Raw genomic sequence first — 18,426 nt, forward strand, 5'->3', positions numbered from 1 at the left:
ACTTGTGTCTAAATTGACTTTTTCCACAAATCAATAAAAAAAGATTAACAATGGAAAAACGGGCAAAGAACAGACAATTCAGAGAAGAAATACAAATGTTCAGTAAACATATAAAGATATTTAAATTCACAAGTAATCAGAAAAATTCAAATTCAGATGGGATCCCTTTTTTTTTGAGGAAGATTGGCCCTATGCTAACATCTGTTGCCAATCTTCCTCTTTTTTCTTTTTTCTCCCCAAAGCCCCAGTACATAGTCGTGTATCATAGTCGTAGAGTTGTAGCTCTTCTATGTGGGATGCCGCCTCAGCATGGCTTGATGAGCGGTGAGTGGGTCCGCACCTAGGATCTGAACCAGCGAACCCCAGGCCGCCGAAGCAGAATGCGCAAACTTAACCACTACGCCACCAGGCCAGCCCCTGGGATCCTTTTTTATTCACCCATCAGATCAGCCAAAAAATGGGGAATATTCAGTGGTGGAAGGATGTGGGAAAATGAATGCTGTCCTGGCCAGTTAACTGGAGTGTAACTTGACAAAACTTTTTTGAGGGCAATTAAAATTTTATATCTACATAGTCTTCACCCCAACGATTCCATTTCTAGATATCTATTCTACAGAAATATCTGCCCGTGTTCACAAAGACGCATGTACAAGGATGCTCATTGCAGCAATGCATGTAACAAGAAAACTGGACATAATCTAAACATCCATCAATAGGGGAGTTATTAAACTGTGATACATCCATACTATGGAATATTACGCAGGAGTTTAAATGAATGGGGTAACCCTCTATGTGCTGGGAAGGAAAGAAATCTAAGACATATCATGAAGCGAAAGAATCAAGTTGTAGGATATTACCGTTTATGTAAAAAAAGATAAGAAAATCACACAACAAACCTGTTTTGCTCTCTGTAAATATGTATGTAGGCAAATGTATGGAAAAAGCTCTGGAAGGATATATACTAAACTCAAGAGTAACCGTTACCTCAGGGGTTGGGGATTAGGGCACAAGGAGGGTTTTCACTGTACCTGTTATTTCATTTTTATATAATGAGAATATAATCATATATTACTTGTATAATGGAAAATAAGTTTAAATTAACTCACTTATTTTAAAGAGGGCCTGCCAAATTTAATTCTTAAAATAAACATAGAATTGCAATCAATAGAAGTTGACTTGGGATATGGAGGGGGAAATACATTTTCTCAGAGCTGTTGACCTCAAAATTCTGGACCAAGAAGGATTTACAGTGCAGTTAGTTTTTTGTATTCATAATTGGAGAGATTATACTCACAGTTTCTCAGCCCACCGGTATGCACGCCATACATTTTCATCAATGTAAGAAATAGAGTTTCCTTGGAAATTTCTGTGAAGAAACAGTTCATATCCTTGATTAGGTTGGAAAAGAATGAACAGAATAAGTAAAAGGATCATAACAACCTTGTGGGGAACATTCAAATGCAGAAAATGTCAGCTTTCTAATTTCCACAGCTATCAGCTTCCCAGTTTGTACAACTAATAAAGACATAATGTGGGGACGCTGGCACAAACAACGAGGCATCTCCTTGGAACCTGAACTTCCTGTCTTACTTTGAATATAAGTATTTTTTCCAAAATCACTTACAGTTCTAAAATGACTCCTTCAACAAATCAATGAGAAATGATAAACAATTCAATAGAAAAATGGCAAAAATTTATCATTATCAGCAAATAAATACAAAGAAACCCTATGCCAGGCAATACCAAAGCTTTGGCTTAGTGCCTTCTGTTGAAATCTCTCCAAGTGTTAGAAGGATAAGGGCAATTTGAAATTAGAGGGACTAATATGGAAAGATCTCTTAGACATATTGCATAGGGAAAAGCACAAACCACTGAGCCAGGAGTAAAGTATTACCTCATCCGGGGAAAAAATGCAAAAGAAAGAGATTGGAAGGAAGGACACACACTAAAATGGTAACAGGAATTATCTTATGGATGGTAGGGAGGGTGGTGTGGGATTTTCACATTTTATCCTATATATTTCTGTGACTTTTTTTTTTTTTGAACAGTGAGAATGTATCCACGAATTACATGTGTTTAAAAGAAGCTGTCAAATGCCTGAGGTTCAGTTTCAACCACCAACTTGGTGGATGACCTGGAATCTTTACCTTTAGCTTTGTCCTCTTCCCTCAGCAACAACTTACCTATTCAGTTTATATACATTTTCAGGTGATCAGAAATAAGTCAAAACAGATACCTGTGTGTCCATCTGCCTAGTGGACATTTCCACTCAACCAGAAGCCTTCTGGTTGCCTTATGCTCAACAATAAAAATGCCTAAAACTGAATTCATCTCCCTCAACTGTTGGGAAGGGCACCCCTTCCCAACTGCTGTATTTCCACCTGTTGTACCACCATCATTCTCATCAACCAGGACAGAAACTTGAGAGTCATATTTGATTATTCTCTTTCCTGTACACCCCACCCCCCAACGCCAGTCATTTACTAAGACTTGTTGGTTCTTCCTTTGTAGTGTTCTCAGGATTTTCTTTCTACTCCTATCACAACCACTAAGATTTTGCTAAAGCATTCTCTTTGGTCTCCCTGAATCAAGCTTTCCTCTCTAGATTGCTCTACATATGGAATCTAAAATAATCCTCTTGTTTTAATCATTTGTCTCTGTTGCTTGAAAATTTTCAATGGCTCTCTATATCTCATAGTGTAACTTTCAAACCCCTGTAATTGATAGTCAAGGTTTTTTATAATCATGTCTTTCATTGCTTCCTAACCCAATTCTTTATAGCCATGCTGGTCTATTAAATCCTGATCATTCCTGCAGCCATGCCTTTCCCTAGACTGTACACCCTATTTTTTCTCTATTTAACAAGTCATAGCACTCTTTAAATCCTGGCTAAAGTTTTAGTTTATCCATGCAGCTTTTCCTGACCTCCATACCCCAGTGATTAGATTCTGATGAATTATATCACCCCTGGTCTGTATGTTTTAGTACTTAATTATATATCATCTCCCTTTTTATGCATATCCCCCTTCTTTCCACCTATCATTGTCATGTTCTGGAGACAACGTCATACTTCCGTGGCTCCTACAGCACTTATCCCTGGGTCGGGCACAAAATGGGTGCTATATATATATAGAAAGCCAGGGGACAAAGATGAGTCCTGGACATAAATGAGGAATCTGATAATAGTAATAGCTAACACACACATATATATGCTAGGCATATAAGTGCTTTACATGTATTAACTCATCTAAACCTCACAACAATCGTATAAGATGGTAAATATCATAAACCTCCTTTTACAGATGAGGAAATTGAGTCCCAAAGCTAATAAATGACAGACCTGGGTTCAAACCCAGGCAGTGTGGTTCCAAAATCTCTACTCTTAACCACTTTGTTGTATTACTACCAATGAGATGGGGAGAGGGACATGTTGCTGTAAGGAGGATGGAGCAAAAGTAGGAGGAGAGTAGAGGTTAAGGAATGAAATAATGGGGCTTAAAAAATGGATAAGGAAAAAGTATAAAGGCGATCACAAGTAAACGATTGGAGAAGGGGGAATAATAGTAAGAAGGAGAATGAAGGAATAGTTGACAAACAAAAGGTAAAAACACAAAGTCAGTCACTGTGGGTTGGGGAGGTAAGGAAGGCCCAGGAAGACCTCAAGGGAAAGGCTGCCCAGTCAGGCAGGATGCAGAGAACAAATGAAGAAAGGCAGTTCTTACAAGATGGTGAAGGTGCCGTTGTAGGGCTCTGGCACAGGCACTGTGCGGAGCCTTTCCTTTGGCCTGAGACCAACACACGACAGCGCCTCATCTTTACAGGTACAGAGCTCACAGATCTTGATGGTTTTGGTGGCATTCTGTTCTGGTTGCTCAGTTGGGTGTGCCTCTTCTATGGTATAGTCTGTAGAATGCTGAGTTGTTGGAGGTAAAAGAATTGTCTCAGATGACCCTGGTTGCTGAGTTATGGTAACTTTCCCGTCCGTAGGTGGAACTGTGACTCCAGTCAAGTTCGGATGCTGATCCTGAGCCTGCTCTTGCTGTGGAATTGTCACCTCAGGGTGATCTGGAGGAGCTGTAGTCTGCTGCAGGGCTGTAGAATGTTCAACCTCTGTCGTAGATTCTGGAATTATAGTAGGCCCCACGTCCAAAGGTTGAACTGTGCCTTCAGTCAGGTTTGGATGCTGATCCTGAGCCTGCCCTGGCCGTGGAAGTGTCACCTCAGGGTGATCTGGAGGAGCTGTAGTCTGTTGCAGGGCTGTAGAATGTTCAACCTCTGTCGTAGGTTCTGGAGTTATAGTAGGCCCCACATCCAAAGGTTGAACTGTGCCTTCAGTCAGGTTTGGATGCTGATCCTGAACCTGCTCTGGATGTGGAAGTGTTACCTCAGGGTGATCTGGAGGAGCTGTAGTCTGCTGCAGGGCTGTAGAATGTTCGGCCTCCACGGTAGGTTCTGAAGTTATGGTAAGCTCTAGGTCAACAGGTTTAACAGTGACATTGGGCAAATTTGAATTATGAGCTTGGTCCTGTTCTTGAGGTGGAACTGTCATCTCATTATGGACTGGAGGTTGTGCTACGATCTCCGTAGGTGGCTCTGGAGGCTGAGCTGGGGTCTCCTGTTGGACTAAAGAAGGTTCCACCTCCTTAGGGGGATCTGGACTCTGAGCTATGGCCTCTTGTTGGCCTAGAGAAGATTCAACCTTCTCAGGGGACTCTGGAGACTGGGAAAGGGGCTTGGACTGCGCTGGAGAAAATTCAACCTGCTCAGGGAGAACTGGAGACTGAGTAGGGGCCTCCTGTTGCACTGGAGAATGTTCAACCTCCCTAGTGGGCTCTGGAGTTATGACAACCTCCAGATCCACAGGTTTAACTGTGATATTAGGCAACATTGGATGCTGAGCTTCACCCAGACCTAGAGATGAGAATGTTACCTCAGGATGTACTGAAGGTTGAGCAACAACATTCGTAGAGGACTCTGGAGGCTGAGCTGGATGCTCATGCTGGACTGGAGGTCTGACCCCCTCAGTGGGCTTTGGATGCTGAGCTGGGGTCTCCTGCTGTGTTGGAGGTTTCTCATGAGGCAGAGTTGGGACCTCATGCTGGATTGCAGAAGGTTCCACATTATTAAGGGGTACCTCGTGCTGAACTGGAGAAGGTCCCATCTCTGTAGTGGGTTCTCCTGTTATGGTAAGCTGCATATCTGCAGGTTTGACAGTGACATTGGGAAAGATTAAATGCTGAGCATGATGGTGACCTGGAGGTGAAACTGACAACTCATGATGCTCTGGAGGCTGAGCTGGGTGTTCCTGCTGGGTTGGAGAAGCTTCCAAATCCCCAGAAGGCTCTGGAGGCTCAGCTGGTTGCTCCTGCTGGGTTGCAGAAGGTTCTACCTCCCCTGGAGACTGAGCTGGGGTCTCCTGCTGTGTTGGAGGTTTCTCATGAGGCAGAGTGGGGGCCTCATGCTGGATTGCAGAAGGTTCCACATTATTAAGGGGCACTGAGGGCTGAGCTGTAGCCTGGTGCTGAATTGGAGAAGGTCCCACCTCTGTAGTGGGTTCTCCTGTTATGGTAAGCTGCACATCTGCAGGTTTGACAGTGACATTGGGAAAGATTAAATGATGAGCATGATGGTGACCTGGAGGTGAAACTGACACCTCATGATGCTCTGGAGGCTGAGCTGGTTGTTCCTGCTGGGCTGGAGAAGGTTCCAAATCCCCAGGAGGCTCTGGAGGCTCAGCTGGTTGCTCCTGCTGGGTTGCAGAAGGTTCTACCTCCCCTGGAGACTGAGCTAGGGTCTCCTGCTGTGTTGGAGGTTTCTCATGAGGCAGAGTGGGGGCCTCATGCTGGATTGCAGAAGGTTCCACATTATTAAGGGGCACTGAGGGCTGAGCTGTAGCCTGGTGCTGAATTGGAGAAGGTCCCTCCTCTGTAGTGGGTTCTCCTGTTATGGTAAGCTGCACATCTGCAGGTTTGACAGTGACATTGGGCAAGTTTAAATGCTGAGCATGATGATGACCTGGAGGTGAAACCAGCACCTCATGATGCTCTGGAGGCTGAGCTGGGTGTTCCTGCTGGGCTGGAGAAGGTTCCAAATCCCCAGAAGAAGGCTCTGGAGGCTCAGCTGGTTGCTCCTGCAGGGTTGCAGAAGGTTCTACCTCCCCTGGAGACTGAGCTGGGGTCTCCTGCTGGATTGGAGAAGATTCTGCCTCTTCAGGATGCTCAAGAGGCTGAGGTGGGGCTTCCTGCTGGGCTGTAGAAGACTCAACATCCTTAATAGGCTCTGGACCTACGGTAACTTCCAAATCCACAGGTTTAAGTGTAACATTGGGCAAGTTTGAATGATAAGCCTCCTTCCCACCGAAATGTGGACCTACCATCTCATCACTCATTAGAAAGGGAGGGAACTCTGGAGCTTCAGTTGGAGCCTCTTGCTGAGCTGGTAAAGGTTCGACCACTTCAGGGGGCTGCACAGGTTGAGCCAGGGCTTCCTGTGAGACCGGAGAAGGTTCAACCTCCTCAGGGAGCTCTAGATGCTGAGTTAGGAACTCCTGCGGGACTGGAGAAAGTTCAATCTCCTCAGGGCGCTCTGGAGGCTGAGTCAGGACCTCCTGTGGGACTGGAGAAGGTTCAATCTCCTCAGGAGGCTCAGAAGGCTGAGCTAGGGTCTCCTGCTGAGATGTAGAAGATTCAACATCCTTAATAGGCTCTGGAGTTATGGTAACTTCCAAATCCACAGGTTTAAGTGTAACATTGGGCAAGTTTGAATGATGAGCCTCCTCCTCCCCTACAGGTTGAACTGCCACCTCATTACCCACTGGAATGGTAGGGAACGCTGGAGCTTCAGTTGAGACCTCTTGTTGAACTGGAGAAGGTTGGACCTCTTCAGGAGGCTGCGCAGGCTGAGCTGGGGCCTCCTGCTGGCTTGGAGTAGGTTCCACCTCCTCAGGGTGCTCTGGAAGCGGAGCCAGGGCTTCCTGCTGAACTGGAGGTTCAATCTCCTCAGGGCGCTCTGGAGGCTGAGTTGGGGCCTCCTGCTGGGTTGGAGGAGATGCAACCTCCTTAGTCACCTCTGGGGTTATGGTAAGCGCCAGATCCACAGGTTTAATGGTGACATTGCGGAAGTATGACTGCTGAGGTTCAGCAGGTTCAACCTCTTCAGGAGTATTTGAAGGCTGAGCTGAGGCTTCCTGCTGAGCTGAAGATGGTTTCAATTCCTCAGGAGACTCAGGAGCTATAGCGGAGGCCTCCTGTGGGTTTGCTGAATTTTCAGCTTCCTTGGGGGGCTCTAGAGGCTGAGGCAGAGGCTCCTGCCGAAGAGGAAGTGGTTCTATCTCTTCAGTGGGCTCTGGATGCTCGGCCTGGGCCTCTTGCTGGGGTGAAGGTTCAACCTTCTCAGGGGGCTCTGGATGATGAGTTTGGGCCTCCTGCAGGGGTGGAGAAATTTCAACTTCCTCAGATGGCTCCGGAGATTGATCTGGGACCCCCAGGAAATCCATAGGTAGGTTCTCCTCATGATAAAAGCTATCCATACTGGAATCTAAATCATTATCCTGCAACTGTTGTTCTAGATGCTGAGTTTGTTTTGCAAGTGGAGATCCAACAACAACTTTGGCGAGCCGTCGATGCTGAGCTAGATCTTTCTTCAGGTTTGGGGGTGAAACAATAAACTTTGTTGGTTTTGAACTCTGACTATCTAGAGGTGGAACAAGTATTTCAAATGACTGGTGACCTCCAGCCTGATCTAGACCTACAGTTTGCTTCTTACTTTTGAGTCGAGGAGGCAGAGCTAGGGCCTGATTCTGATCCCAACCTAGCATTGGAACCACCTCTGGGAGCCTTTGACGCTGGATTAGCTTGTCATTCAGATCCCGATGTGGAACAGCAAACTGATCTGGCCCTGGGGGCAGCTCTCCAACTGAATCAGTGTCCGGGAATGGAACCAAAGTCTCAGTCAACTCCTGAGGCAATGCCAACATCTGGGTTGGAGGAGAGGACCCCAGGTAATTAAAGCCCCCTGGCTCTGCCGGGGGTGTAAGTGCATGGGGCGATTCGGGGGGGAGATCAGAGGAGTGCGAAGACCAGGGCTCAGTCGGCCCCGGGGGGTCGGAGGTCAGCTGGATAGGGTCCAGGTCCCACTCCGGAGGATGAGATGCCTGGACCAGCAGCCGCAACAGTTGCCACGTGAGGAGGAGCCGTGGGGCCCAGAGGCGCAGCCGGGACATGACATGCGGGGGCTTCGGGGCGCAGCGACCCAGGCCAGTGCGGCGCCGGCGCCACGCCGAGCGGAAGCAGAACCGTTACTGCAGCCTGGTGACCAGCGCGCACCATTAGCAACCGCGCGCCCCTCCCCCGCCTCACGTCGCACCCTTTATTTACGCCACCTTTATTAGGCTCGGGCAGAGATCGGCTCCGCACCACCAGAGCGCGCCCTTTTCTCTGAATCAGCAGGGCCCAAGCCTCCCTTCTTCCTGCAAAGACAACCACCACCTCCCGCTGGGCCCCTGTTACCCTCTCACAGGAAGGCAGGATTTGGGCTGCAGACCTGGGTGGCAGAGACTCCAGCAGCCCAGGGGTGGGGGGATCCGAGGGTTAAGGGAGTGGCGGGGCGGGGGTGGGGGGTGGGGAACAGGGGAGGCAGAGCTTCCCAAGGACGCCACAGGGCCTGGCATCCCGGGAAATTCAAAAGTGCTAGTCCAGTTCTGGCAATCTGAACTCTTCCTCCTCAAAGCTGAAATCAGAGAGATATTCTTCCTCCCCTTGGCCACACTGCTTCCAAGAAAAGTAGCTGACCTGCAAAATGAACACCAGTTAGGGTGGTGGAGAGGGGAACACACTTTGGAGTTAGTTATTCCAAAATGTTGCCATTTCCTCTAAACTCTCAGTATCCATATCTGATTATTAATTCACCACTCTATTAGATAGGGGCTACCACTGAATCAGTGATGACTCCAAAATTTCTATAGGAGAGGTTGTAGGGGGTGAGCAATTCATTTTGGGAAAGAGGGTCTGAAACCAAGTGAACAGCCCTCTACATTGGCATGGGAAAACTCGACCCCCCCACCCCACCATGGCTCAACACAGCCATTAATCTAGAAAAAGTAACAATGCCACTTTTCAGAGGTCTACCCTGTGTGCACACATGGAGAAGACATGTAGGATGTTAAAGTCAGCATGTTAAATAATTTTCTTGAAATACTGTAACTGGCACCCAGTTTACTACCTCCTTCACAGCCCTTTATAATCTATTTTATTTTAGTCCTTGTTTATTGTCTGGCACAACCTCTAGCATGTAAACTCCAAGAGAAAAGGGGCTTCATCTTAGACTTCTTAAAGCCCAAACTTGGATAAATTTGAAGTTTCCTTGACTGGTTTGATCTAAATTGGATTAAAATAATTATTTTGCACAGAGAAAACTTCAAATACTTTTTCAGAGTATAATCACCTTTCTCTACTTTCTTCCCTTCAAATCAAACTTTGCAACTTTGGGGTGAGTTAGTCAGAAATCTAGCCCCAAATTAAATTCTCAATGACACAAAACACATTTTTTGCTCCCTTTAAAAAAAAAAACATTCTATATGTAGTACATTAATATTTTCTTTTAGAAATTACTTTGGTAACTTAATCCCTAATTCAGGGCAACCATATAATTGGTTCACAGAAAGGTTCTTCAGCAAAATATTTCATACAAGATGTATATGAGATGCTGAGATCTGGGTAATACATCTTACTTGAAAGGCATAATAGTTTTCAAATGCTGTAGCATAATCACACTTAAGGCCATAGTTACTTTGTTCCCAAATCCCTGGGATCTTGCTTGAGGGGAGTTCTAAAAGGTCTGTGTCTTCTCTTGTGTCCACAACTGTAGGCGTACTCTGATGGTCCCCAATCCTGCTCTCCAAATTTCAAATAAGGGCTCAGAGCCAAGGGCCAGGACCTCAGGAAAAGCCCCAGAAATTCCCTGCACTCAAAAGCAGCTTCAGAGGTTCACATTTTCCTAAGGATGACAGAGCTGACTGTACATGCCAGTCTTCCAAATCCTGCTGGCTGTTTTGAATTATGGCTTTTATCTCCACATACTTGAATTAAATCCTGTAGTTCCTCTTCAGTTCTGGCATCTGCGATCTCTTCACAGGGTCTATATGTCACAGCTATTTTACCACTTTCTGAAACAGTTATTAAAGATCAATTCAGAATTTTTCTTGTTTTAAAATTTCCTGTATACAATGGTAGCACCCAATAATTCCACATTCTTTTGATTTCTAAAAGCAGAAAATAAGAGCATTTTCCTAGAAGTTCCCTCATCTCACACTTTAGTTTTTATCATAACTATTTGTGAAAAAATATATATGATGTATCAACTTTGGTTCAAAAAATTTTATGATCTTAGAGATAGGAATTAAGGAATAATGACATAGGAAGTAAAAACTGTGGAAACAAAACTGTTCGATCATAATACGATTAAATAGTAAGGCATTAGGTGGGGGTCAAAGTGAGTTCAAACCTGGGATAGAGACCATTGGACCATAGTAGATACTTCATATTAGAGGCAAGGCAAGTGTCTACTCCCTGGGAACCAAAATTCCAGCAGATACAATGAACAAAGCTTTGGGGGAGGGAGAGAGAGCGCGAGCATTTGAACACTTTATTGGCAGAAACTGGACCATGTACCTTATAGACAATACATCTTCCCTCAAGGCAAACTAGAGCCACAAGCCTTTCTGGTCTCAGGAGTTTTGAGTGTGTACAAGGGATACGTTAGCACATTAGGGAGAGGTAAACAACCCAGACATGTAGTTTGGTTCTTAAAGGTTGTTACTCAGAGTTGACAGCTGATGGAGATTCTACCCGATGATCAGGGAAGTCAACCTTCACTGGAAGGGCTGCCCAGGCTGGAAGGCTGAGAACAATCCAGGGTCAACCCCTTCAAGTAAATAAGGTCTCTGACAACTTAGCTAGGATTTCTCAGTCTTTAAGCCCGCAGGGCTGTGAAGCAGGGCAGCAGTTCTGTTCAGAACTCTCTACTAATCATAATGTTTCCTTTGGCCACAGCCCGTACATTCACACCACTGTAGAACTCAATAGGGAACATAATCAATGCTATTCAATAGTATGACCATTTTCAAGGCTCACAAAAATGTAGCTGATTATTACAGAAGAATCATTTTCACCCAATATGTCAGTGCCAGAAATGAAAACTGAAACGGAACTGATTCCAAAAACATAATCTAATAAACTCTCCAACAGGAAAACAATGATAATAATGGTAGTTAACATATTTTGTCTGCTTACCATGTTCCAGGCATAGTTCTAAGCTTTTTACATTCATCGCCTCATTTACTCCTACAATATCCACCATGACGTAAGCTGAATTACTAACCATACTTTGTAGATAAAGAAATTGCAGCTTAGAGATATTAAATACCTTCAAATCTCTCTGGCTATAAAACCTAAAATTGCATAAAAAAATCTAAGAGACAGAGTTAGGACTCAAACACAGGGGTCCAAAGCTTGTAATCACTGTACTATTCTATATGATAGGCAAGCAATCAAGAAAGAACTGGATCAAACACTTACGTTCAGTGGGAACTGAGGCAAGTCAATCTACAGCTATATACTGGGGAAAATAATATTTGCTGTCATTTTTCTCACAAATGCCACAAAGAACAAATTTGAGACCACTGCTGTGACAGCATTTGGTGAATGAAATATAGAGTGTTTCAGATATCCATTATTTTCATTCAATTGACTTTTCCAAATGAGTGTATTTGCTCATTGAAACTGAGGTACTGCGAGGACAATCAAGAAAGTCTTACCTAAAACCACAATCAACAGTTTCTGGAATGCATCTGACATAGCCTTCTGAATAGCAAGCTTCTGGGTTTTCTTCCTTTTCATAAGGAATGATAATGGTCCTAAATCCAACCAAAACAAATGGATTTAAAACGCCTATCTGAATGATAATTGATTTTTATGTTATATTTAAAAATTAAAATGTATCCACGATTCTTAGATCATAATCTTAGTGATTAAGGGCAGGCACAACACAACGGTATGACTGAATGGCTCTGTTGTAGGTATATCCTGGCAGGGCACATTTTTACTGCCCCAATCTATTCCAGAAGTTCCTGACGTACTAGAAGGGAGATACAATCCAAGAACATGGCACAAATCTCACAACACTCACAGATTTCAAACGGTCAAGCTGAAACTACACTCCTACAGACCCTACTCTCCTGTGCATCACACAGTGGGAAAGGTTCAGTGGTGGTGCAGGTGATGTGGCCTTTCCCTGAGCATCACCCACGAGAGCCTACCCCACTTCATTTGCTGACAGCCCTGCCTCTGACTTAAAACCCTAAGCCTGAGTGCCATGGATCCTTGGAAAAAACTCAGTACCAATCGGAATACCCTTTCTAGGTCTATATTTAACTCTTTTTCCACTCAAGTCCTTCTATAGGAGGCAAAGGACTGAACGTTCACACAAGAGTTTATTTAAATCTTTAGGTGATGGTTTTGCTGGGATAACTGAAGGCTACAAGAGTCCTGTATTTGAAGGACTATTTTAGCACAAAGAAAATTCTTGACCAAAAATGGGAAAAACATTATTTCCCTCTTCTTAAGCTTCTTGGCAGGAAGTCAGCTCTAAAATTTTAAAGTTAAAGGTTCTGTCAGGTATTGCCTAAGAGAAAAACCTGTATTGGAAGGCAGAAAAACTCTGCCAAGGGCTTTAATAGCTTAGCAAGGGGAGGGCTTGAAGATGTACCCAAAAAGATAAGTTTTAGAAAGAAAGAAAAAAAAAAAGGGATTCTCGCTGTTCCCCCCAACCCCCCATCCCCGCCCCGAAACAGACCTTCCTCCAGCTTATCCAAAGGCTCCTCGGCCACACCAACTCCAGGACTTCTGCACTCATAGGAGGGCAACACCACCTCTAAAGCACAGAGGAACTTGAGGCTTCGCTTCTGAGGTGGTGATATTGTGGCATTTTCATTTTCCCTCTCTTCAAGGTCAGAAAGATCCTGAAGCTGTCGGGATTTTGAATTAAAGGTCCTTCCTAGGATCTCAATGTAGACTTCAAAGTGTTTTGTTATTAGAAAAAAAACTAAACCCCAGCAATCCCAGCTAACAGTTGAGGTGTCCTACAGCTTCAAAATCAAGTAAGACTTGCAAACGAATTACTAGATACAGACAATTATTTTTTATTATATACCATACAAACACTAGAGAAAATTATGGACACCACCACCCAAGTTGATGAGATTATTATTAATTTTAGGTGGCAGGCCAATGCTCAGATACTTCCACTTAGAGGTTGCTCACATTTCCTCCCCACAACCCAGTTCTATTCTTCTCTCTGAGGCCTAGGATTTCAATGTTGAAAAGAGTTTGGTTAGTCAAAGAAAATCTACAAAGTGTACCTTGATGATCCTTTTTGACCATCCATTGAAACCAAAGTAGTAATTTGCCAATTCCTGGCATCGGGAGCTGTTTAGGGGAAGGGATGGATGTTGAACCGCCTTATGTCTGGTGCCGAGACAAACCTAGAGACATAAGAGACAGACGTAAAAATATCACAACCTGCCATAGAGACTTATTTTGGATACCCCTGAGATTTATCAATACCAATTTTATAGAGTGGTGTGAAGATTAAATAGGATACAACACTTTAAGCAATGAGTTCATAGGAAGCCCTAAATAAATATTATTTATTATTGTTAAGCCACAGTACGTTTCTGCATCATTTCCAGGGCCCCTGATTATTCAGAAGGTTTCCCTGACCTCTGGTGGTGAAAGTAATAACGAAAGCAACTAAGGAAGCCCTGCAGAAGCAAATTATAGGGTATGGGTAAGCAAAGGATATAAATTGTTTTAGTTGTCCCATTCCATAGCTCCTGTTTGAGAATACGACCTGAAGAGCAGATAAGATGGACCTGCCACAGAGGTAGGACCTTAATCTGCAGCACCCCCCTCCCCAAGTTACTAACTCCTGTTAGAAGAGGGACTACACATACCTCTGTAAACTTTATAAGCAACTAAAACAGAGGGTCATCTGCATTAACAAGCTTCATTGAGAATGCAAATGTCTCCAGTGTTAACTCTCTAAATAGCTTATGCATTACTGTGGATTTCTTATACCACTTGTTCTTTCTTAAATGTCTATTTCAATTTTAAACAGGGTATAGTATAAAATAAATTCATAAAAATTCAAATAATACAAATAAAGTCAAAGCATTTTAAATTCTTTATTGATTTGTTTGTGCATCTTCTTCTATCACTAGTTTATAAGCTCTTTAAGTGCTTGAAGGAACCATGTCTTATTCTTGTCTCATTCCTAGAACCAAGCACAGTTCTTGGCATATAATAGGGAATTGATGGTCTGTTGATTGAGCGAATGAATGAAAGAAATGAGTAAATAAGAAAATGAAATTACTTTCTCCACCTGAAGCTGCCTGCTGGGAAGGAGAAATGAAGATTAATTTTTAAATGTTGAGTGAGGCAGGGGAGGTGAGCCTGTATGGTGAGTCACAGCGGAGCTGTTCTGAACAACTAGGAAGCTTCAGAAGGGCTCTGAGCCCCTGGGTAGTAGGGACAGTGGTCACCTCGGATAACCTTAGCACCGTTCTTTCTGGCAACCATTTTCCTTCATGCTACTGAAAAAACCTCTCTCAGATGCCTGAGGCCTTTCCTTGATTTTACTTTAAGACGCTATTCTCTTTTCTGTATTTATAAAAGGCAAAAAGACAGGAACTATGTGTACTTGCCAAAGTATAAAGAACACGTAATTAAACTAGATAACAATTTTGGGGGCAGCTGGTAGTAACCCAAGGCTCTGTGTTAAATAAAGATATCTAATATGAATTCCCTCTCCTCTCAACTATGTATTGACTTATAGAACATTTCCTGCATCACTCTATCAGTGATGTGCTTTATGCTGTGAAAATCTCAAAACCTAAAGCTTCTGAAATGGTTTTAATGTCCAATGAGAGAAAAAAACCTCATAACTCACATCTGATGCCACGTAACTGTATCACAGTCTTTCCCGTACCATCTGTAATATCTGAGTGGCTATGTGAAATGGTCCCAGACTAGAAGCAGGCAGATCATAGTCTGCAAATTAAAGGATGTCTGACAGGTAATCACAGGTAGTGGAGCCAGGGTTGAAGAGGGTGTTGAACAGGGTACAGAATTGGAAGTGGTATACCTGGAGTCACATCTGAGGAGAGTTCTCAGATTCAGTCAAGGTTAAATCAATGAGGAAAGGAATATGGGTAAGAATAGACAGCAAGGTCAGCAGGACACAGCCAGATCAAGAAGCCAATCAGCGAAGGCTTATGAAGACACAATTATAAAGTGAAAGCTTCGGGAAATCTAAGCCTCACTCTTATTCAGAGGAATTGAGATGGTCCTTGAAAAAGGAACAGTGGTTGAATTAAGGCACAAAATAAAATATAATTCTGGGGCTCTGGAAAAGTAAAATTGGACGGCATGTTAGTATGGAATAAGTTTTCTATAATGCATTAAAGAATGTTTTGTTTTCTGAGAAGTGAAAGGAGTTCTGAATAGGCAGTTTGAGAGTGATGATGATGAAGTATCCTTAACGTTACAACTGACAAAAGAGTTTGTCAAGCTCACATTTTAAATCCACATAAAAGTAAATATAAGCAAGACTCTTCTAGGGAAGATTTTTAAAATTCAGAGGCAGCATAAAATGACAAGGGGTTTAACATGGGCAAGATTGGGTTTGACCTCTAACTTCCACAGTTATTGTCATGAACTTTAAGTAAGTCACTTAACCATCCTGAGTTCAGGTTTCTTCATCTAAAAAAAACAATGAGGGACAGGAGGATCAGAGTAGCAATGCATCTGAAAGCATTCTGTAAACCAAAGAGCTGCACAAATGCTAGCCTATTATCGAATTCAGCACTTCATCCCAGTGGAGCTAGGAATTCCCTCTTTGGACCCACCTTCACTGGAGATTTCTGAAAAAGCTGCTTCTGGTCGCATGCCATTTGGGCTCTGTGGGCATCTTTTGCTGAATAAAACTTGATAACGGCATAGAAACCAGGACCGGCCACTGCAGCGTTTGGGAAGACTCGGACCGAATACACAAGGCCAAACTGGGAGAACACTGCGAATAGAGAACGCTGTGGCGTGGTCCCACGCCAGGTAAGTGCATGAAATGTCATGGCCAGGAAACAAAACTGCTCGTTCCCTTCTATTCCCCAAACCCTTCTCCACAGGCAACTGGGGAGAGGGTGCGACTCAAAACACTTCTCATTTCATGGACAAGTTTTCCTCTGAAATCTGAAGATTCAAGAAGCATTAGAAGGCAATACGTGCTGGCTGTTGAGAGTCACCTCTCAGAAATCTGCTGGGGCTAGATGACAGCGGAGGTCCCCTCTGGAACAAAGGGTCCTTAGCGGAGACTACAAGGCGGGTGAGGTGCTAAAGCTGGACTCTGGGACTCCCAGTCACCAGGGGGCGGCTTTCTCCATCCTTCCGTCCACCCTCCACCCTCCACCGAGGCCCGGCTCACATGCAAGGCCTCGGCCGTGGGTCCAGAGCTCAGCTCCCACACCAGCAAGGTTTTGTCCCTCTCGGTGGGAACCGTAAAAGGCACCAACTCCGCCATCCTATCATCACTGCGCGTGCGCGGCTAAAGCTCACGCCTCACTGCGCCTGCGCAAGGCGCGCCCGCGCTTTTTAAAAAGGGGCGCATGCGAGGGGCGGGGCCCTCCGGGGGGGTGGGGCGAGGGCGGCGTGAGACCGCCTCTTCTCTCCTCCGGCTCTGGTTCCCGCTTCTGAAGCCCCACTGCCCCAATGTCGTAGAATTTAGTGTATTTTCAGGGTAGAGTCCAAAGGGTGAGTTTACAGGATCGAAGGATGCGGACCTCTTTATAGCAGCCCGCTTCCTCTGCACTCCTGGAGAAGACTTAGAGTACTAGTAGTGAGTAGTTATCTACAGACCTTTGAAATTTTAGATTTCCTGACTCTGTGTGGGAAAAACTAGTGAAGACGCAATCCTTTGACTTGAGTGTTTTCATGAATTTTAAATACACAAATCACGGTATAACTCATTAAGTCATTAACACTCCAGCATGAACTCCTTAAAAAGAATTCCCTGACTTTCCTACATGATTCTGGTGAATTGTGTATGTGTGCTCATGGTGGGGGGGGTGGGGGGAGGATGCGGGATGTTGGGAAGCAGAGTGAGGAGAGATAAATTTGGAAAAATCAAAGAGTGTGTCCAAGTAGGGCACCAACATGGGAGCTCATGGTGCCTGAGAAGGGCTGTTCTAGGCGCCCTAATAGTCGGCTGTTTCCCAGAGTAACGCACGGAGAGGGAAAGTGGGTCCTAAAGATCCTTATTTCAATTCGAGAATGTCAGAGCGGGAAGGAACCTTACAAAATAGGTCCCCTGAGGTTTCTAAACAATAGTCTTCAGACCCTTGCTGGTCTGTGATGAAGTTTTCATCAGTCCTCGGCAAAACGAGAAAAGGACAGTATAATCAGTTAAAAAAAAATGTTTTTTCCATAAAACAAATCTATTCCAATTTATTATCCTACAAGTATGATCTTCCTTCAATTTTGATGCTAAAAATTGTTTTATGAAGAGATGCTAATAGAGGACAGTACTTGTTTTGATTAATACTCTTGCACATTAAAATAAAATTTGGAAATCTTATCATGGTCTTTTTTTGAATTTTACTAGTCTATGAAATCCAAAAGTCTGGGAATCATAGAATAGTCAAATCTCTCATTTTATAGCTAAGGCAGTTAAGGCTCAGAAGTAAGGACGAGTGGCCCAAGATAACCCCCCAGTTTAGTTAGACGAGGCTGATGGGGGGAGTGTGCGGGACAACCCTCCAGCTGTCCCTTTTCTGCCTTGTATGGTCCTTAAGCAGGTTCTGCTCCACATCAGCACCTTCCGAGCAAATCAGATCCTATCTAGAGAAGTCTTTATCATCTAGATTCCAGCCCATTCTTCCAAGCACCCCCCAAATCATTGGCACCTGGCACGCTTTCTCCACCCCACCACTACTTTCTCCACCTCAATATCCCAGACCCTCAGTCCCACCCATTATCTACTTCTGATCTTTCTCTTTTACTTCAAAAATAGTTGGTTTTGGAGGAATTACTCAGATCCTGATACTGTTTCAAATCAATAATTATAGATTTTATTTTCCATTGTATTCATTGTATGTATCCATTCGTTCTTGTATCCATTATTTGTCTGTCTCTGCCTCTCCACCTAGGCTAGGAAGAGCAATAGTTACATTTTATCTTCCTTCTTCTAGTCCCAGCACATTCTGCTATAATAGGTACTCAAATATACATGGAATTAATAATGAATAAATTAACACATTCTTTGCACAAGGAATGCTTTAATAATTCCAAAAATATAGAAACTTCTTCATTGTGGTCCTCT

At 44.0% G+C, this 18,426-nt stretch overlaps 2 protein-coding genes across 6 annotated transcripts in view; both read right to left on the reverse strand.

The window, feature by feature from the left end:
- The window catches only part of LOC131417605 (leucine-rich repeat-containing protein 37A3-like), a 50,542-nt gene extending 42,312 nt beyond the window's left edge, over window positions 1-8,230 (reverse strand). For 3 of the 4 annotated variants that reach the window (XM_058561246.1, XM_058561244.1, XM_058561245.1), the window contains exons 1-2: window positions 3,723-5,270; window positions 1,295-1,366 (exon numbers count right to left, since the gene is read on the reverse strand). In XM_058561246.1, coding sequence (XP_058417229.1) covers window positions 1,295-1,366; window positions 3,723-5,197 — 1,547 coding nt within the window. In that variant the 5' untranslated portion in view covers window positions 5,198-5,270. Of the gene's footprint in view, window positions 1-1,294; window positions 1,367-3,722; window positions 5,782-6,105 lie in introns of those variants that run through there. The other variant, XM_058561247.1, reaches the window with a different exon arrangement.
- A 455-nt stretch (window positions 8,231-8,685) lies between these two features.
- On the reverse strand, window positions 8,686-16,629 carry RDM1 (RAD52 motif containing 1). Of its 2 annotated transcripts, XM_058561254.1 has the most exons (7): window positions 16,534-16,629; window positions 15,962-16,141; window positions 13,415-13,537; window positions 12,850-13,021; window positions 11,813-11,911; window positions 10,077-10,162; window positions 8,686-8,789 (listed from the first exon to the last, which is right to left on the reverse strand). In XM_058561254.1, exons 1-7 carry the CDS (start codon window positions 16,627-16,629, stop codon window positions 8,688-8,690), a joined length of 858 nt encoding a protein of 285 aa, XP_058417237.1. In that variant the 3' UTR covers window positions 8,686-8,687. The 2 variants fall into 2 exon arrangements, with proteins under 2 accessions (XP_058417237.1, XP_058417238.1); XM_058561255.1 differs by lacking the exons at window positions 8,686-8,789; window positions 10,077-10,162; window positions 12,850-13,021 and having other exon boundaries at window positions 11,833-11,911.
- Between the last annotated feature and the right edge of the window lie 1,797 nt (window positions 16,630-18,426).

This window comes from Diceros bicornis, chromosome 18 (genome assembly GCF_020826845.1).
Source record: "Diceros bicornis minor isolate mBicDic1 chromosome 18, mDicBic1.mat.cur, whole genome shotgun sequence".
Taxonomy (NCBI): domain Eukaryota; kingdom Metazoa; phylum Chordata; class Mammalia; order Perissodactyla; family Rhinocerotidae; genus Diceros; species Diceros bicornis.